Here is a 21403-nt window from a genome sequence, read left to right as displayed (position 1 = left end):
CGTACAGAATACTTTTGAGTTTTGAGCGATAACTGCATTTGAGAATATACCATGCCTGTTGAAAATGGACATCTAACACTTTGGAAATTATCAGAATATAAACTTCACTTAAAGCTACACTTCCCAGTGTGACAGTACAGAACAGCCTAATTTAGAAAGTTTGAGAGTTTGTTTTAAAATTTATTGCCTTCCATAAACTTTATAAGATTCACTGTATTGTTTGCACTTTATATTTAAAGTGACAGTATGGGGTTTTGTGCTCGAATTCTGTTCTAATTGGATCCTTACAGGCATTCGTCATCCACATTCGTCAGTCTGCCATTCACAGCTGTGTTCACCAGGTGAGGTGGCTCATGCAGTTTGCTAAAACCAGTTGATTGACTTTCTGTAGATTGTGGATTTCCTGTTACTCACGGTGGTTAGCACTGCTGCCTCTGCCAGGGACCCGGGTTTAATTCAGCCTTGGGTGACTGTGCAGTTTGCCAGTTCTCCCTGTGTCTGCGTAGGTTTCCTCCCACAGTGCAAAGATGTGGAGGTTAGATGGATTAGCCATGATAAATTGTCCCTTAGTTTCCAAAGGTGTGCAGGTTAGGTGGGCTTATGGGAATAGGGCAGGGGAGTGGGCATAGGTAGGATGTTCTTATAGAAGGTTGGCGCAGACTCAATGGGCTGAATGGCCTCTGTCTGTACTGTTAGGGATTCTATGGATTCTAAAAATGAATAAGGTTCAATTCAAGCTGAGTGAAGAGAAGTAAACATTGGAATCTGTCTACCAAGGATTCGCAAGGCATTTGCTGAACTTCTGTCTGGCACCCAATATGCAAATAAACATTTTCATGCTTCTATACGCAGATGTAGCAAAGATTTAAAAACTTGAGTTCGATGGGGCGTAGATTTATAATGAACCCAGCTGACCTTTCATCCGTTGTGCAAAATGGAAGAAAAATAAGCCATGTTCCTTCACGTGTGCACGTCAATCATTTAGATGTCCAATATTCATTACGTTGGGGGACAGACTCTTGAATGTACTGGTGCATGATTTTTGAGCTTTTCAACAGCTGTTAAGTTCACTATCAGTTAGGTACCTGTTATATCAGCTATTTGGCATTAGTGAGTTTTGTATTGCACTGGTTAAGTTATCTTTTTGGCATTTGCCAGGGGAGATCTGAAGGCCTTTGATAAAAGTTTTTTTTTTTTAAATTTAGAGTATCCAATTTTTTTTTCCAATTAAGGGGCAATTTAGCGTGGCCAATTCACCTACCCTGCCATCTTTTTGGGTTGCGGATGTGAGACCCAGGCAGACACTGGAAGAATGTGTAAACCCCACACTGACAGTGATCCGGGGTCGAGATCGAATCTGGGTCCTCAGCGCCGTGAGTCAGCATTGCTAACCATTGTACCACCATGCTGCCCACAGGCCTTTAATAAAATTGATGCTAAAAAGTTTCACCTGAGTTGTGTTGGAAAAAGAGTAATTTGCAAAAGAACTTGAGCAAGCTAAAGACCACAGACTATTGCAAATCTCAGTAGACGCTCGGGAACGTAGCAAAATCAACTAATAAAACAACCATTATTCAGCCAACAGGTTATTTACATGACTGCGACAGACTAGGAAACGTTGCCATTCTACTTGAACTACAATTACATTATGGGTCAATATCTTATCTGCAAGGCAGCCACATCAGTATAAAATTTGTTTCTTTTTGCCGTCTTGATTGGGTAAATCAGATCATAAAGATTTGGTGCATAACTGCACTGAACCAACATCCTGTTTTTGCTTCATATGTTGTGATTGAACGAATATTAAATAATTAGTTGTAATTTTCTGCCTTTGATATTTGAAAATGTTATTTAGAATCCATAGAGTCCCTGCAGTGAGGAGGCGGCCATTCAGTCCATCGCGCCTGCACTGACCCTCCGAAAGAGCACTCTACCCAGGCCCACTGCCCGACCTATCCCCATAACCCCACCTAACCTGCTCATCTTTGGACACTAAGGGGCAATTTAGCATGGCCAATCCACCTAACATGCACATCTTTGGACTGGGAGGAAACGGCAACACCTGGAGGAATCTCGCGCAGACATGGGGAGGACAGCCACCCACGACCTGAATCGAATCTGGGCCCCTGACACTGATGCAGCAGTGCCAACCATTGTGCCACCAAGCTGCCCTTTAATTCTTCATTTCAGTCTTCCTCTTCGCACTCCTGTTCTCAAACTATCACATGCTTTCAGAATGAATCCTAGAAGAATACATGGTCAAAATGATCTAACCTTTAAAAGTAAAATGTTATTTCCTGGTGTTCCGTGTCAGTCATGGCTCAGTTGGCAGCACTCAGAAAATTGTGGGTTCAAGTCCCACGCCAGGAATTAAGCAAAAAGGTCAAAGCTGACACTCCAATGCAGTAGAGAAGGAGTGCTGCACTGTCCGAGGTAGTGTATTTCACATGAGACTTTAAACCTATGTCTTGTCTGCTCTCTCTCGAGTAGACTTAAAGATCCCATGGCATTCCTTCAAAGAAGAGCCGGAGAGTTATCTCAGGTGTACGGGCCAATAACCATAAATCAATATTTTAAAAAGTTATCTCATCATGATCACATTGATGTTTGTAGGAGCTGGCTGTTAATTGGCTGACACATTTCCTACAAAAGTGACTACACATTAAAAAAATACCATAATGAAGGAAAGTATGACCGTTATCACTATTATGAGTTCACAATTTTTCTCCCTTTCACCTCCACTTAGCAGATCTCCCCAACCTATTTTCATTGTTTTTGCTTTTATTTTTCACACTCTCCCCTTGCTTCCTGCTACTTCCCATTTACTTGACAAAGCAGTATGAATTGGAGCCACCCTGCACTGTTGTGTTTGGCCCTTAAATACAAAAACTGAAGCATTTGGGGTTAGGTTGTTAAATACCTTTCAGATAGTGATTGCATTAATGCATTTAATCTCAGTTTAGCTATAACAGAAGATTCACTTATGTTTTAAGGAGTATTTTATTAATTTATTTCAAATGCAGAAATATCTACTTGCACAAATTATTTGGGTAAAGTGCCACTTTGTTTAATGGCTTTGTGTTTAATGTATTAACCTGCTTTTCTTTTCAGATTCCTTTGTTCCAAGCCCACCCTCAACTGAAATCATACGTTCGGCAGGCAATAGAGCGTGCTGTGCAGGAGCTTGTTCATCCTGTTGTTGACCGTTCTATCAAGATTGCCATGACCACATGTGAACAGATAGTCAGGAAAGATTTTGCCTTGGATTCTGAGGAGTCACGGATGCGAGTTGCAGCCCATCACATGATGCGTAACCTCACTGCAGGAATGGCTATGATTACATGCAGGGAGCCATTGCTAATGAGCATTGCTACAAACCTAAAGAATAATTTTGCCACTGCATTACGGGTTAGTAGATCTCACTCTGAATTTGGATGTATTTCTCTGAATTTGCAATATTTCAGTGTTTGCTGAACTTTACTGTGCTTTTGAGAAATGAAACGCTATCGAGCTCTGCGGAAAGGAAGCGCTATTCCCAATTGTTTCTGATCATCTTCGAGTGCTTGGCTGTTGAGCAGCTTCAACCACGGGCAGGTCTTCAGCCCACACCATCAACTATGTGACAATGGGGATAAAAGATTCTTCTGGGTTTAGGTCTAAATATTTACTAAGTAGGTTTGATACTGAAATGTTAACTAATTTTGGCAATGTAATTGGGAGTCTTGGTCTGAAGTTAAAATAACTATTATGTGCGTGGCTACCTCCAGAAAAGACAGGAAGGACATCATTGGTGCATATTGCAAACTATTAGCAACATTACCGACCAAGTGTATTCACGATTATCACCTGTAGGATGCTAGTTTCAAATGGGATTGGGTCCCAAGATGGATTTGCTGTAGCTGAATGAAAATCAGTTTGTACAAAATTGTAAGCATAGCGCATAGTTTTAAGAAAGAGCAATTTCAATATAAAACCTAGGGAGTGGCACGTGGAAACTGCTGATTTTTGGAACTAAAGGCGTATTGTAAATAAAATTAATGCAATTGGCTACAGGTGCATGTTAAATTTGAAGCCAGGTTGGGTGTATTTAAAAATAATATTAATGGGTCAGATTTAAGGTATTCTGCAGCAATGTGACGTTAAATTGGTGTGCGGGTATAGTACCTCAAATCCTGCACCCTTCCAACCAAGACCGTGCCAGATTTTGGGTTGGGCTGTGGGCAGATCAGGTCAAGTTGGGTCAGATAGGACAACGGGTCGCTTGGAATGTGTGATAGAGCTGATCACAAAGTGGGAAAGCCAGTAGTTTGTCTGGCGCACCACGGTGCAGGGCCTAACTGAACTGTCCAGGTAATTTTTTTTTTTTTTTTTTTTTAAACAAAAACAAATTTTACTCAAAATTGATGCATAGAAGATTATAGAAGTGTCTCATTTTTGGACACTGACTGTTGTTTGAATAGCCAAATCTGAGGTGCTCTATACCTGTATTGACATTTATACTTTTATTGCTCTGTTATGCAGTGTCTGCTTGAATTATGACTACATTACATTCCTATTGGCTTTGTTGTCTTTTACTTTCCCGTTTTTCTTTCTGCACTACTTTTAAACCTGTGATGGTGCCTTTCATCCAGCATAGGCTACGCTATGGTGCTAAAGGATATCCTTGGCTTTTACTGTGAGCACAGCTGATAACTGACACTCATTCAAGCCAAGGGACAGTTTAAATGTTAGGCCCGTTCTGTTACTATGTAGCCTATATGTTCAGATCGATCTTTATGCCTGTATGGTTTTATATTGCTGTTTTCTAATCCATACTGTGTAATTTCCAGATAATTTTCAGTGCACCAGATACGCCCTTTAGCACAAAACTCCGCCAAATAATGTATTACAGGGAAGGTCATGCGTCTTCACAATTGTTTGCATTGGAAGTTTCTATGTAGTGCCCAACCCAGATTTAAAAGGTAGTCACTATTTTTGGCCAATGCTAGTTTTGTAACAGCAAATCACAAGGCATAAATTGCTGCAGTCAGATTGAAGTTCCTTATCTTTTGCAAATACTAGTTCGTTGATAATTTCCAAAGCTTGAACGAGAAAATAAGTTGTGCTCAGGCAGACATGTAATATGATTCGCTCAGTTATATGTATAATTTGGTTATTTTTCAATGTATCAGTCCAGAAAGCCCCGCTGACTGTGTTTCAGGGCGGTTAAGAAACAGGTTGTTCAGTAAGTTGGCATTTTAATTTGCCTTGTACAGACTACAAAAGAAATAGGGACTGTATTTATTATTAACTTAATTGCAAAACAGATTGTGGTTCACTGTGTTTAACAAATTGCTTACTATTGCCACTATATATTGCTGTTAAATATTTTAAAATTCATTTGTTCATTCAAGTCTGAAATGAAGCTAATAGTGCTACATTTGGAAAATTGGGAGAGCTCTTGTGGAGGCAAATGATGGATCCAGTAGCTAAACATTCTACAAAATGGTTTCTGTTCATTGTTCCGGATGCACAGTCTGTATTCAGTTATGGGACCAGTAAGGTGTTCAGACTCACCAGCAAGAATAATTTGTCCCAGAAACCTAGATATGTAAGATGATGAGGACAAACAAGACTTAAAAGCGTAATGGGTGTTAATTACAAGAATGACCTTGTCGTCAGTGTTGTGATTGTATGTAATTGGAGTTACTTAAGTAACCGCTTAGAAGCATTTAAAAACCATAATCGTAAGCTTCATTCCAAATTTTTAACGTGTTATATATCACCACAGCCTTCTTGAGCAGTAATTGTTACTGAAACAGCTTTTTGAGAATTGAACGGTAAAATAAAAACAGAGGGAACTGGTTTTGAACAAAAATAAGTTGGAGTAGTTAACTGCAATTACTAATTTTAACACTGAAGATGCTGGAGAAGTGGGAGTTGTTTGGACAGGACGGTCTACTTGGGAGTTAGAGAAGTGAAAAAGGAAGATTTCAGCTCCAAGAGGCACTGATCATTGAGGTACATTAAAGCAGAGAATGATGAAGAAGATTGGACGCTAAAGGTAAATTGGCAGAAGAATACAGAGTTTGGATAGCTTCCTGGCTGGAGTCTATTTGTGAATGAACGGGTTTGCCATTTCAGTTTTGCTGTGTCGATCAGCCATAGCTTTTCAGGGTTCCAATTCTAACTAATATTGATCTGCAGCAAGGATTGGGACAGCCAGCTCCGGGCAGTCGTCGTACGTTCCTTCATGGCCCAGCATATCCCTCGCTCTCCCTTTACCATCAAGCCAAGGGATCAGCCCTAGTTCAGTGAAGAATGGGATTCCAGGAGCAGCACCAGCAATATCTAAAATTGAGATGGTGGTGAAGCTAAAGCACAAGGATACTTGCATGCCAAAAAGTGGATGCTGCATGCAATAGACCGAGCTAAGCGATCCCACAACCAACTTAGAAGGTCAAAACTCTGTGGCCCTGCCGCATCCAGTCATGAATGGTGCTGGACATTAAACAACTAACAGGAGGAGGAGGCACCACAAATATCCCCATCTTGAATGTTGGGGGAGCTCAGCATCTCGGTGCAAAAGCCAAGGCTGAAGCATTTGCAGCTGTTTTCAGCCAAAAGTGCAGAGGCCATCTCAGCCTCTTCCGGAGACCTCCAGCATCACCGATGCCAGTCTTCAACCAATTCAATTCAGTCCACATGATATGAAACGACTGAAGACACGGAACACTGCAAATGGTCTTGAGTTCTGACAACATGCAGGCAGCAGGACTGAAGACTTTTGCCCCAGAACTAGTTGTGCCCCAACCTACATGTTCCAGCACAGTTACACTAGCATCTACGTGGCAATGTGAAAAATTTCCTGAGCATATAAACACACGAAAGAGGAGCAAAGTAGGCCTTTTGCCCCCTTAATCCTGCTCCGCTCTTCAATAAGATCGGCTGATATGTTTGTCTTTCAAGTTCTACAATCCTATCTACCCCGATACCTTTGAATCCCTTGCTGAACGAGAATCTATGTACCTCCCCCATAAATATTCTATGATCCTGTTTCCACAGAATTCTAAGGCAGGGTTCCAAAATCTCTTAGTCCTCAGAGAAAAAATGTCTCCGCATTGGATTGGATTTGTTTATTGTCAAGTGTACCGAGGTACAGTGAAAAGTATTTTTCTGCGAGCAGATCATTAAATACATGGGGAGAAAAGAAAATACATAATAGGGCAACACAACATGTACAATGTAACTACATAAGCACTGGCATCGGATGAAGCATACAGGGTGTAGTGTTAATGAGGTCAGTCCATAAGAGGGTCATTTAGGAGTCTGGTGACAGTGGGGAAGAAGCTGTTTTTGAGTCTGTTCGTGCGTGTTCTCAGACTTCTGTATCTCCTGCCCGATGGAAGAAGTTGGAAGAGTGAGTAAGCCGGGTGGGAGGGATCTTAAATTATGCTGCCCGCTTTCCCCAGGCAGCGGGAGATGTAGATGGTGTCAATGGATAGGAGGCAGGTTTGTGTGATGGACTGGGCGGTGTTCACGACTCTCTGAAGTTTCTTGCGGTCCTGGGCCAAGCATTTGCCATACCAGGCTGTGATGCAGCCTGATGGGATGCTTTCCTGCCCAAAGAGAGTGACCCCTTAATTTTAAAAGAGTGCCCCTGAGTTCTGGACTCACCCACAAGAGGAAATATCCTTTCCACGTCCACCTTATAAAGACCAGGATCTTCTATACATCAATTTAGTCACCCCTTACTCTTACAAACTCCAGTGGAAACAAACCCAGTCTTTTTAATCGTTCTTCTTGAGACTCAAAACACTAATTCCAGGATCAATTCCGTAAATGCCCTCTGAACCACCTCCAAGGAGACCAAAATTGCACACCGTATTCACGATGTGGTCTTACCAATGTCCTGTATAACTGAAGCATAACATCCTTATGTTTAAGTTCAATTTCTCTCTCAATAAAGAATAGCATTATTAACCTTAATTACTTGCTGTACCTGCATAATAGCTTTTTGGCTTTTTGTGACTCGTGCACTAGAACACCTTGGTCTATTAAGTAATACTCTGCTTTTTTTTGTTCTTATTGCCAAAGTAAGCATTTTTCCACGTTCTACCCCATCTGCCAGATTTTTACCCACTCATTCAACCGGTCTATTTCTGTCTGGAACCTCCTTATATCCTCTTCACAACGTACATTTCTACCTGCCATTTGTGTCCTCCACAAATTTAGCTACCATGCCTTCATTCCCCTGATCAGCGTCATTGATACAAATTGAAAAAAGTTCAGGCCCCAACACAGACCCCTGCAGTGCACCACTCGTCATATGCTGCCGATCCATAGACCCATTCATGCGTTACTATTTTCTGCAAGCCAGCCAATTTTTTATTCTTCCAATATGTTATCCCATGCACTGAGCTTTTATTTTCCACAATAATATTTGATGTGCCACCTAATGAAATGCCTTCTGGAAATCCAAGAACAGCACATCTATACACTCCCCTTTATCCCCAGTGCATATTACTCCTGCAAAGGACTCCAATAATTTGGTTAAAAATGCAAAACCGTGCTGACTCTTCCCGATTACCTTGCTTTACAAAGTGGATCAGTTATAACCTCTTTAATAACCACCTTCCCCACAGCAGACATCAAGCTAACCGGCCTATAATTTCCTGTTTTCTGCCTCCCACCCTCCTTGAATAGAAGGGTCACCTTTGCTATCAAGTGAATTTTGGAAAATTAACACTGACACACCTACCATTGCACTAGCCACCTCCTTTAGGTCCCTAGATTGAAGTTCATCAGGACCTGGAGATTTGTCAGCCAACTTATATCAATTTATCAGTACAGCTTCCTTAGTGATTATAATTTTACCAAGTTCACCTCTCCCTCCCACCTTATGATTTACAGCTATTACTGGAATATCTTTGTATTCTCGCTAGTGAAAACAAGCAAAATATTTGTTAATTCCATTCACTATTTTTATTATCTACTATTAACTCTCCAGAGCACCAACACTCACTTTTTTTCCTTATTAAAAAGCTATTCAAATTTTTGCTGGGGGCGGCATGGTTAGCACTGCTGCCTCACGGCACCAAGGATCCAGGTTCGATCCTGGCCCTGGGTCACTGTCCGTGTGGAGTTTGCACATTCTCCCCGTGTTTGTGTGGGTGTCACCCCCACAACGCAAAGATTAAATTGCCCCTTAATTGGAAAAAAAAATTGGGTACTCTAATTTTATTTTTAAAAAGAGAACAAAAAAAATTCTTGCTATCCATTTTATATTTCTAGCTAGATTTCCCTCTTACTCTAATTTCTTTCTCTTAATTAACCGTTGTCATTCTCTGCTGTTCTTTATATTCTGACCAATCACTTGACCTGTTACTCAACTTTACACAGTTGTCTGCTTTTTCCTTAAGTTTGACGCTTTCCATAACTTTTGTTAACCATGGATGGTGGATTTTTCATTATAGTGGGAATAAACATTCTGAATATTCTGAAATATTCCCTTAAATATCTGCCATTGTTTCTCTATTGATATATCCCTTAACCAGTGTCCCAGTTCACTGCATCTACAGATTACATAGAACATACAGTGCAGAAGGAGGCCATTCGGCCCATCGAGTCTGCACCGTCCCACTCAAACCTTCACTTCCACCCTATCCCCGTAACCCAATAACCTCTCCTAACCTTTTTGGTCACTAAGGGCAATTTATCATGGCCAATCCATCTAACCTGCACGCCTTTGGACTGTGGAAGGAAACCAGAGCACCCGGAGGAAACCCCCGCAGACACGGGGAGAACGTGCAGACTCCGCACAGACAGTGACCCAGCGGGGAATCGAACCTGGGACCCTGGCACTGTGATGGCACAGTGCTATCCACTTGTGCTACTGTGCTGTCCAGATATCTGTATTGCCGCAAGTAGGCTTACATTAACACAAGTTACTGTGAAAAGCCCCTAGTCGCCACACTCCGGTGCCTGTTCAGGTACACATAGGGAGAATTCAGAATGGCCAATTCACCTAACAGCACGTCTTTCCGGACTTGTAGGAGGAAACTGGAGCACCCAGAGGAAACCCACGCAGACACTAGGAGAACGTGCAGACTCCACAGAGACAGTAACCCAAGCCGGGCATCGAACCTGGGACCCTTGCGCTGTGAAGCAACCGTGCTAACCACTGTGCTACCATGCCTAGTATGGCATCCGGTTCAGGTTCCATGCCCACATAGTTACCATTATTAAAGTTTAAAATACTAGTCGTTGACTCTCAAAAAGCAGGACAAATCCAACATGACCAATTTGCCCCCCTTTTGTCGCAAAGTGATGGCGTCATTGATAGTCTTATCAAACAGCATTTTCCAGCAATAACTTGTGCAGTGATGCACAGTTTGAGTTCCACCAGGCCCAGTTAGCTCCTGGCCTCATTACAGCCTTGGCCAAACATGGACTAGAGAGCTGAACTCCAGGGGAAATGAGAGTGACAGTCCACGACATAAAAGCAGCATTTGACCAAGTGTGGATTCAAGGAGCCCTAGCAAAATTTAAGCCATTGGGAATTGGGGGAAATCTCTTCACTGGCTGGAGTCATACCTGGCTAAAGGAAGATGGTTGTGATTATTGAAGGTCAATCATCTCAGTTCCAGGACATCACTGCAGGAATTCCTCAGGGTAGTGTCTCAGCTGCTTCATCGATGACTTTCCCATCAACATAAGGTCATAAGTGGAAATGTTCGATGATGATTGCACAATGTTGAGCACCATTCACGACTCCGATACTGAAGCAGTTCATGTCCGAATGCAGCAAGATCTGGACAACATTCAAGCTTGGGCTGAAAAATGGCAAGTAACATTTGGACTACATGTGGCAGAAATAACCATTCCCAAGGAGAGAGAATCTAACATTAACATTCATTGGTATTGTCATTGCTGAATTCCCCATTACCAACGTCTTGGGAATTTCCATTGACCAGAAACTGAACTGGGCCAACCATATAAATACTTGCAGCTACAAGAGCAGGTCAGATCCCATGAAAGAATAAATAAAAGGGGTCCAATTACTTAGCTATGGGCAACTAACGAGACCTTTTTGAGGAACAGGCAAATTCCTTGTCCATAGAATCATTTTGATTCTTTTTGATGAGTTGAAGAACGCAATTTATAGGGTATTTAACGATCTTCACTGGGAACGCTCCAAATGTGACATTCTGCCTAATGAACAAATTCTACCTGTAGCTAGGAGTGGACTCATGAACAAACCAGATCAGGCAGTGCTTTGTCACAGTAACTCATAACTACTTCTGACATAGGTGTAAAAAGTGCCGACCAAGGGTATGATCGACCCCAATACAAGTTAGTATGGCTTGGAGCTTCAAGACCTCCATCTAATGTGTGCAATGTACTAGTGGAGCTCCCACTCTTGAGAAGCCTGTGGACAGCAAGTAGAAGTGATGCTAGAGAGAAGCATTGGCTGAGTTCAAAAACCAGTCCCTTCACGTATATGCAGCAAGCCTTATTTTAGTAACTAATTTAAGTTTAGAAGAGTAACAGCCAACTTAATTGAACCCTTTAAGATCCTGAGGGATCTTGGCAGAGTGAATGTGGAGATTCCTCTTGTGGAAAAATCTAGAACTATGGCCATGGTTTAAAAATAAGGGGTTGCTCATTTAAGACTGATGAGAATCTTTTTGAGGGTTGAGAGTCTTTGGTACACTGCCGCAAAAGGCAATGGAAGCATAGCCTGAGTATTTTTAAAGCAGAGCTAGATAGATTCTTGGTCAAAAAGATGAGAAAGGTTGTCGGGGGATAGGCAGGCATGTGGAGTTGAGGCTACAATTAGATCAACCATGGTCTTGAATGGTGGAGCAGGCTTGAAGGACTGAGTGGCCTGCTCCTAATTCGTACGTTCATATTAACATTGCAAATGAACGATTCAATGACTGTACGGCATGCTTACTTCTCTGGTGTTGCAATCTGCTACCGAAACCTGAAATGCGTTATTAATTTGGTCCCTTAGGCTGCATCCCCACAACAGAGGGAAATGATGGAACAGGCGGCTGCACAGATAGCACAAGACAACTGTGAGCTAGCGTGCTGTTTTATTCAGAAAACAGCTGTTGAAAAGGCAGGCCCTGAAATGGACAAACGGCTTGCAACAGTAAGTTTCTCCTCCTTTTTCCAAGCGTACTCTGGTTCTCATTGCTGCATCCAATTAACATTTTTTGTGTTTGCCATTGCAGGAATTTGAACTTCGAAAACATGCCAGACAGGAGGGTCGGCGTTACTGTGATCCTGTGGTGCTCACTTACCAGGCTGAGCGTATGCCCGAGCAAATCAGATTGAAGGTAGGAGGGTTTGGGTTGCAAATTCTATGTAAAATTGCTTCGTAAATGTTTAATTGGCAGGTCTAAAGAGCCAACTTACCTGTGTCATTAAAATCCACTTTGCCCATATGCTTTCTTTTAAAGTTAAAACCAAGCTAATGAATTGCATCAAACTGTAATCCCTGTAGCATTTTTGGCCCTCAGGTTAAATGCAGTTTGAAGCAATTACCAACATGAAGACCAAATAAAACTGGTTGTCTGCTCCTGCCACATTTCAACTCGGCAACCTCAAGTGACATTCTGGAGGCATTGAGCAGCTTACTTCTCCAAGAAACCTGGGCAGCTAAATTTGCTCACAATGTACAAAGACAAGGTCCACCAACTTAAGATCTGTTGAAAACTTTCCTCGCCCTATCTTGCATTGCCTCACCAGTTCCAGAATGGGTGCCAGTTTCCTGGGTAGTACTGCCCAGTTGTGCATCTCAACCCATCATATGGGGCCCAAATATATGGGCTGAGAGAAATTGCAATAGCAGGAAAACTTGTGTACTTGGTGTCTCAATCAAAGAAAGTTTCTGCAGAAGTGATATTGCACATGGAGAATGAAACTTATCCTGGCCCTGATGTAATCACTTGAAATTAGCCATGTCATAGAATAGAATACCTACATTGCAGAAGGAGGCCATTCGGTCTGCACCTGCCCTCTGAAAGATCACCCTATTTAGGCCCATTCCCTACCCTATCTTGCATATCTTTGGACTGTGGGAGGAAACTGGAACACCTGGAGGGAACCCACACAGACATGGAGAGAACGTGCAAACTCCATACACAACCACCCGATATTGGAATTGAACCTAGGTCCTTGGCGCTGTGAGGCAGCAATGCCGCCCATTGTTCCACCGTGCCGCCCATGTCCAGGCTACAATGCTGGGTACTATTGATATTTCACACCATTCCCGGCTCACTTATGTGCTTGTCTACAATTGTCTTTTGTATGCAAGTTAAAATGCTAACTGGTTGGTGCCAAGGCTGCTTGAATGAGCTATTTTCCATAGCGTATTAATTTATTTTGTTATATTTTTTAGGTGGGAGGTGTAGATCCTAAACAGCTAGCTGTGTACGAAGAGTTTGCACGCAACATCCCAGGATTTCTGCCTAGCAATGACATCTCTCAGCCCACTGGTTTCTTGGCCAAGCCCATGCAGGTAACGTGGAGAAATAAGAAATGTTATTTTTCCCTCATTCTACCTTTTGTAAAAACTCGCTGGCTAATAATTGCTTCTATAATGGCGAGTCAAAATGGCATTGGAAATTTATTATTTTATGCAGTGTCAAGTGTGTGCTCATGAGAATTACACTCCATCCGAGCAACCAATCAGGTAATGAACTTGGAGACAGAAAGCAACTTGTAAATTAATTGGTGGAGGAGTTGCAATGACTTAGAATACAGATGGTTAAAGTGAACAAAGTTTACAAATTGGGTAGGGACAACCTTTCACTTTCGGGAGATTATTTAACATCCTCCGTTATTACTGGCTTGACTTGCAACTGCTTTGATTTGAAAATTCTCATCCTTCCTCCATGACCTTGCCCCTTTCTGTAATCTCAAGATCCACAATCCACAACAGATATCTGTGCTCCTTAATTTTGGCTGCTTTCATTCCATATTTTACTCTCTCATTTATAGCCATTCCTTCAATTGTCTAGGCCTCCAGCTCTGAAATAACCTCCCTACACACACCATCTTTCTCTCCTCCTTTAAGAAGCTCTTGGAAGCTACCTCTGACCAAGCTTTTGGTCACCTGACCGAATAACCCCTTATGGCTTGATGTAATACTCCTGTGAAGTGCCTTGGGACATTTTATTATGTTAAAAGATGCTATATAAATATATTTATTCTGAGAGGTTGGGTACTAAAGCCTATATATTTTTACTTAATGGATTTTAGATACAAGGAATAAGAATGATAAACATATGTGTTACTGCAGCTTCCGGGTGCGGCTATGCAGAGCTAGGTCGCATATTCGGCAGCTCCTGCTTGGAACGGACTTTTGGGCTCTTTTACAGGGCCCCCACGGCATTTGTTTGACATTTCCCGGTGTGGGAAGAAGGCTGCAATATTCCCCCGACAGTGTCCCCCAGGAAGGGTATGTCTCTGGGTTGCCAGACACGGCAGAAACGGTAAAAGATTTGGCTGCAACTGCAGGATAAACAGGGCCTCTTCCAGCATTCAGGCGGGGGAAGGGCAAGCTTAAAGCTGCAGGCTGACCTGAGGGCCTGTATCAAAGGTGAATTCTAGCAGCAGAGGGAACAACTGTGAAAAGACCTCATCAAGGCCACTGAAGGGACTTCCGGTTGCGGTGATGCCTAGCTAGCCGCACGCTTCGGCGGCTCCAGCTCCGACGGACCTTCAGGCTCTTTTAAGAGCCCCAACGGGGAATTTTTCGACGACGCAACCCGGTGTGGGGTGTGTGAGAAGGGAGTCCCCCCAAAACGAAGGAGGAAAAAAACGGCGGCGGCGGCTGCAGCGCGAGGAATCGTCGACCAAAGGGTCAGAAAGAAAGAAGTACAAGATGGCAGCAGAGAAAGCGCAGGCGACATGGGGGCCTGGCGGTTAAGACACAGACGCACGAGGCACTTCATAAAAAGTGTACTGAAAGGATCGAAGCCCTAGAAAATGGAGCGCGAAGGAAGAACCTTCGGATACTGGGTCTCCCTGAGGGTGTGGAAGGAGTGGACTGTGGAGCGTACGCAAGTACGATGCTGAGCTCACTGATGGGTTGCTGAGGCCCCTACGGGCCCCTTGGAGGTGGAGTGGGCAAATCGGATTCCGGCGAGAAGGCCAAAAGCGGGAGAACCACCCAGGGCGATAATCGTGCGATTTTACCGCCTTAAGGATAGAGAAGAGGTCCTGAGATGGGCTAAAAAGGTGCGGAGTAGCAGATGGGAGAATGCAGTGGTACGGGTATACCAGGATTGGAGTGCGGAGGTGGCGAGAAGGAGGGCGAGCTTCAACCGAGCCAAAGAGGTGTTGCATAAAAGGAAGGTGAAGTTCGGGATGCTGCAGCCGGCAAGACTATGGGTCACGTATCAGGAGAGACACCATTATTTCGAGACGGCGGAGGAAGCATGGACCTTCATCAAAGAAGAGAAATTGGATCGGAACTGAGGGACTGATGCTGCAGGAAATGTTACTGTTAATGTTATGGTTGAAGTTAATTGAGAAGTAAATTGGGAAGGGGGGAGACATTGGGGAAATGTGGGCGCCGGTGAGGGGGGAAAGACGGGACATAGTTGGAGAATGGGGAAGGGGAGGGGAAAGGGAGCTGCGCAATAAGAGGCGGGTCAGGTAAAGGGATGTTCCCGCGCCAGAAAGAATAAGGCGGGAAGACAGGCGCAAGGCGGATGGGAGTTCCCCACACGGGGGGGTCGAGGAGTGAGCAGGAGTAGCCGGGGTCAGTTGAAGTCAGCTGACTTACGGAAGTAATATGGGGGGAGCAATCATGCTAGAAAGAGATCTAGCGGGGAGGAAGGGGGGGACAACTGGGTTGCTGCTGCGGAAATCCAAAAGGAAATGGCTAAAGAGTGGGTGGGCGGGGATGGTGTGCGACGCTGGGGGAGCGAGCGGGAGCGCGGAGGCGGGATATGGGACTGGCCTAGAGAAGGTAATGGCTAGTCGACACGGGAGGGGAGCAGGTAGCCCCCTAGTGAGGCTGATCATGTGGAACGTGAGAGGCCTGAACGGACCGATAAAAAGCGCCCGAGTGCTCGCGCATTTGAACGGACTAAGGGCAGACGTGGTTATGCTCCAAGAGACGCACCTAAAGGTGGCGGACCAAGTTAGGCTAAGGAAAGGATGGGTGGGACAGGTGTTCCACTCAGGACTGGACGCAAAGAATAGAGGGGTGGCCATTTTGGTGGGGAAACGGGTAGCATTTGAAGCAAAGAACATCATAGCAGATAGCGGAGGTAGATATGTAATGGTGAATGGCAGGCTGGAGGGAATGGAGGTCGTGTTGGTTAATGTGTATGCCCCAAACTGGGACGATGCGGGATTTATGAGACGGATGCTGGGGGCGTATACTGGACCTGGAGGTAGGAAACTTGATTTTAGGAGGGGACTTTAATACGGTGCTGGACCCGGGCTAGATAGATCCAGCTCAAGGACCGGAAGAAGGCCGGCAGCGGCCAAGGTACTTAAGGGGTTTATGGACCAAATGGGGGGAGTGGATCCATGGCGATTTCTTAGACCTAGGGCTAGGGAGTTTTCCTTCTTCTCCCATGTCCATAAAGTGTACTCCCGGATAGATTTTTTTGTTTTGGGAAGGTCGTTGATCTCTAGGGTGGAAGAAGCTGAGTACTCAGCCATAGCGGTTTCGGATCATGCCCCACATTGGGTGGACCTGGAATTAGGAGAGGAAAGAGAGCAGAGAACACTCTGGCGATTAGATGTGGGACTGATGGCGGATGAGGGAGTGTGTGCAAGAGTGCGGGGGTGTATTGAGAGATACCTGGAGGTCAATGACGACGGCGAGGTCCCTGTGGGAGTGGTATGGGAAGCACTAAAAGCGGTGGTCAGAGGAGAGCTGATCTCCATTGGGGCCCACAAAAGGAAAACAGAGGCCATGGAAAGGGAAAGATTACTGGGGGAGATTTTAAGGGTGGATAGGGAATTTGCCGAGACCCCGGAGGAGGAATTGTACAGGGAGAGGAGATGACTCCAGACGGAATTTGACCTTCTGACCACCAGAAAGGTGGAGGTACTGTGGAGGAAGGCACAGGGGAGGAGGTATGAATATGGGGAAAAGGCTAGTCGCCTGTTGGCTCATCAATTGCGAAAGAGGGCAGCAGCGAGGGAGATAGGAGGAATTAGAGACGAAAGGGGAGACACGGTGCGAAGGGCAGGAAAGATAAATGAGGCGTTCAAGACCTTCTATGAGGAACTGTATAGGTCTCAACCCCCAGAGGGAGAGGAGGGGATGCCGCAGTTCCTGGACCAATTGAGGTTCCCGAAAGTGGAGGAGCGGGGGATGGTAGGCCTGGGGGCACCGATTGGGGTGGACGAGGTTATTAAGGGACTGGGAAGCATGCAAGCAGGGAAGGCCCCAGGACCAGACGGGTTCCCAGTGGAGTATTACAGAAAATATGTGGACTTGATGGTGAGGATGTTCAATGAGGCCAGGAAAGGGGGGACTCTACCCCCGACGATGTTGGAGGCGACGATATCGTTAATTTTGAAGAGGGATAAAGATCCGTTGCAGTGCGGGTCCTATCGACCCATTTCATTATTGAACGTGGACGCCAAATTGTTGGCAAAGGTACTGGCATCGAGGATAGAGGACGGTGTCCCGGGGGTGGTGCACGAAGACCAGACAGGGTTCGTAAAAGGGAGACAACTGAATGTTAACGTGCAACGACTATTAGGGGTGATAATGATGCCCCCAGTGGAGGGGGGGGCAGAAAGTGGCAGCAATGGACACAGAAGGCATTTGATAGGGTGGAGTGGGAGTATTTATGGGACGTGTTAAGGAGGTTTGGGTTTGGGAACGGGTTTATTAGCTGGGTTAGACTTCTTTATGGGGCTCCAACGGCAAGCGTAGTTACAGGTCGACATAGATCGGAGTATTTCCGACTATATAGGGGAACAAGACAGGGATGCCTGCTGTCTCCATTGTTGTTCGCGTTGGCAATTGAACCTCTGGCCATGGCGTTGAGAGACTCCAGGAAATGGAGAGGGGTGATTAGAGGGGGAGAAGAACACCGAGTCTCGTTATACGCGGATGACCTATTGTTCTACGTGTTGGACCCAGCGGGGGGGATGATAGAGGTTATGCGAATTTTGAGGGGGTTCGGGGATTTCTCTGGGTATAGGCTAAACATGGGGAAGAGTGAATTATTTGTGATACATCCAGGGGACCAGAGTAGAGAGATAGAAGGCTTGCCTCTAAGGAAAGTGGAAAGAAACTTCCGATACCTGGGGATTCAGATCGCTAGGAGCTGGGGAACCTTACACAGACTTAATCTGACACGGTTGGTAGAACAAATGGAGGAGGACTTCAAGAGGTGGGACATGCAGCCTCTATCGCTGGCGGGCAGGGTGCAAGCAATTAAGATGATGGTCCTCCCGAGGTTCTTATTTGTATTTCAATGTCTCCCTATACTAATCACCAAGACCTTTTTTAATAAAATAGACAGGAGCATCACGAGCTTCGTGTGGGCAGGGAAAGTTCCGAGAATAAGGAGGGGGTTCCTTCAGCGTAGTAGGGACAGAGGAGGATTGGCACTACTGAACTTGGGCGATTACTATTGGGCCGCCAATGTGGCAATGATACGTAAATGGATGATGGAGGGTGAGGGAGCGGCGTGGAAAAGACTGGAGAGAAAGTCCTGTAAAGGGACGAGTTTAGAGGCGCTGGTGACGGCGCCGCTACCGATCTCACCTAAAAAGTTTACCACGAACCCGGTGGTGGCGGCAACATTGAATATCTGGGGACAGTGGAGGCGACAGAGAGGGGTGCGGGGAGCCCTGGTGGGGTCCCCAATCAGGAACAACCATAGGTTCGCCCCAGGAAGAATGGATGGAGGATTTCAGAGCTGGTACCAGTTGGGAATTAGGAGGGTGGGAGATTTATTTATAGATGGGACTTTTGCGAGCTTGGGAGCATTGGAGGAAAAGTATAAGTTGCCCCGGGGAAATCTCTTGAGATATATGCAGGTGAGGGCGTTTACTAGACAACAGGTGAGGGAATTTCCGTTGCTCCCGACACAGGGGATACAGGACAGGGTGCTTTCAGGGGTGTGGGTCGGAGAGGGCAAGGTGTCAGAGATTTACCGAGAGATGAGGGAAGAGGGGGAGGAGTCGGTGGGCGAACTAAAAGGAAAGTGGGAAGAAGAACTAGGGGAGGAGATAGAGGAGGGTATGTGGGCTGATGCCCTAAGCAGGGTAAATTCCTCTTCCTCATGCGCCAGGCTTAGCCTGATTCAATTTAAGGTGCTACATAGAGCACACATAACGGGAGCAAGATTGAGCAGGTTCTTTGGAGTGGAGGACAAATGTGGGAGGTGTGGCGGGAGCCCGGCAAACCACGCACATATGTTTTGGGCGTGCCCGGCACTGGAAGGGTATTGGAAGGGAGTGACGGGAGTGATTTCGCGGGTGGTGAAGGCCCGGGTCAAACCAGGCTGGGGGTTAGTTCTATTTGGAGTTGCGGAAGAGCCGGGAGTGCAGGAGGCGAAAGAGGCCGACGTTGTGGCCTTTGCGTCCCTAGTAGCCCGGCGCAGGATCCTACTCATGTGGAAGGAGGCGAAACCCCCCGGACTGGAGGCCTGGGTAAATGATATGGCGGGGTTCATTAAACTGGAGCAGATAAAGTTTGCCCTGAGAGGATCGGCTCAAGGGTTCACCAGGCGGTGGCAGCCATTTCTCGACTACCTAGGGGAACGTTAGAGGGAAGACAGATGACCAGCAGCAGCAACCCAGGGGGGGGGTTAGTTTAGTTTAGGTCAAAGATAAAGGGGTTTTGTTACTTGTGTATTGTTAAAAATTTCTGTATTGTTATTGTTGCGTTTGCTTTGTAAGAGGGGAAAAATTGTTGTTTGGGGAAAAAAATTTCAATAAAACATATTTTTTAAAAAAAAATATGTGTTACTGCAAAATCTCAAGTTCTTCCTCTTCAAACTCTGTTTGCTGGCTATGGATGTTGCAGCATTTAACTGGCCGTTATCCCTTTCTGTAGTTTAGGGGTATGAAGTTAGTCAGGGTTACTACTCCTGGTCTCGTAACTTGAGTTTAAAATAAAGTGAGGTTGTCTGGTTTTGATAAGGCGTCTTCAGCCTGAAAAGTTAACCCTGCCTTCCCTCCACTGAAATGTTTAATCTTCCTCTTTCAGATTTTTTATTGTATTTTGATTTTTGTTTATAATTCACTTAAGAACTAAAACCTTATTCCACCATCATGTTCATGCATGCTACCTGAGTGTTTGCATCATTTTGATTTTTTGAAATTTGCATATTTAGATACTGACTGAGGGCAGTAATGACTTGGCTCTGTCGCTATATTCAAACATCCTTCCAATGCTCCAGATAGATAAAGAATTACCATGCAAATTGTTAATGAACAGGTGACCTTTGGGGGCTTACAGCAGTCGCTCGGTCAGGTCAATGTTCACTCTTTACTTTGTAACCCGCAACTGGATTCTCAATGCTGTTGGCTCTCAATCCTGAGCACCTTCATCCGAAAGGAAAAACAGAAGATTTTGAAGTATTCACTTTAGCAGAATGAGGCTAACTCTGTCCCTGGAAAGTTAGCTACCATTTTACAGACTGCATGTTCTGCCACTATTTGAAATAAAACCCCATCCAGCAACTTGAGTCAGGTCCGGACTTCCGGTGACGGCTATGAAGGAGTAAGTCGCACATATGGTGGCTCCCACTAAGGTCGGACTTTTGGACCTTTTCCCCCGATTTTTTACCGGACCTGATTTGAAAAATCGATGACAGAGGCAATTGTGTACTGGATTCCCACATTGGTGCATGGAGAGGAGGACTAGAAGTGCTCGCAAAGGCAGAAACAGAAGAACAGAGAAGGCTTGGGCTGAAGCTGCACCGGAAGACAGCATGGCGGACGACCGGAGCTCTGGCTTGTCGACCCAGTGGTCATCGGAGCAGCTGATGCAAGTTATCCAGGAAGGCTTCGCCAAGCAGAAGCAGGACTGCTTGGACCCGATAAAGAGGCAATTGCACGGCTGGAGCTTAGATTGGATGCCCAAGATCGGGCGATCCAGAAAGTAGAGAAGGCGCTGGCTGACCAGTAGGAACATCAAACTGCGGTGGAGTTGGAGGTGGGGATACTGAGAGACCAGCAGAAAAGACTCCTGGAGAAGGTGGAGGGCCTAGAGAACATGTCCCTCCGGCAGAACTTGAGAATCGTTGGGCTCCCGGAGGGGTCCGAAGGAGTGGATGCGGGGGCATACATAGTGGGCATGTTCAAGAAGCTGCTGGGGGATGGGCCATTCCCCCGACCCTTGGAGGTGGACAGAGCTCACAGAGCGTTCGCGAGGAAGCCATGAATGGGAGGATAAGGAGCATATTTTACAGTG

General features: G+C 45.2%; 1 protein-coding gene across 10 annotated transcripts in view; it reads left to right on the top strand.

Annotated features, from left to right (window-relative positions):
• Positions 1 to 21403, top strand: part of cnot1 (CCR4-NOT transcription complex, subunit 1) — a 277488-nt gene that overhangs the window by 232922 nt on the left and 23163 nt on the right. For all 10 annotated transcript variants that reach the window (XM_072518616.1, XM_072518624.1, XM_072518622.1 and 7 more), the window contains 4 exons: positions 3112 to 3408; positions 11999 to 12139; positions 12222 to 12326; positions 13391 to 13510. In XM_072518616.1, coding sequence (XP_072374717.1) covers positions 3112 to 3408; positions 11999 to 12139; positions 12222 to 12326; positions 13391 to 13510 — 663 coding nt within the window. The remainder of the gene's footprint in view (positions 1 to 3111; positions 3409 to 11998; positions 12140 to 12221; positions 12327 to 13390; positions 13511 to 21403) is intronic.

This window comes from Scyliorhinus torazame, chromosome 10 (genome assembly GCF_047496885.1).
Source record: "Scyliorhinus torazame isolate Kashiwa2021f chromosome 10, sScyTor2.1, whole genome shotgun sequence".
Taxonomy (NCBI): domain Eukaryota; kingdom Metazoa; phylum Chordata; class Chondrichthyes; order Carcharhiniformes; family Scyliorhinidae; genus Scyliorhinus; species Scyliorhinus torazame.
This window is presented reverse-complemented; position numbering and strand designations above follow the sequence as displayed.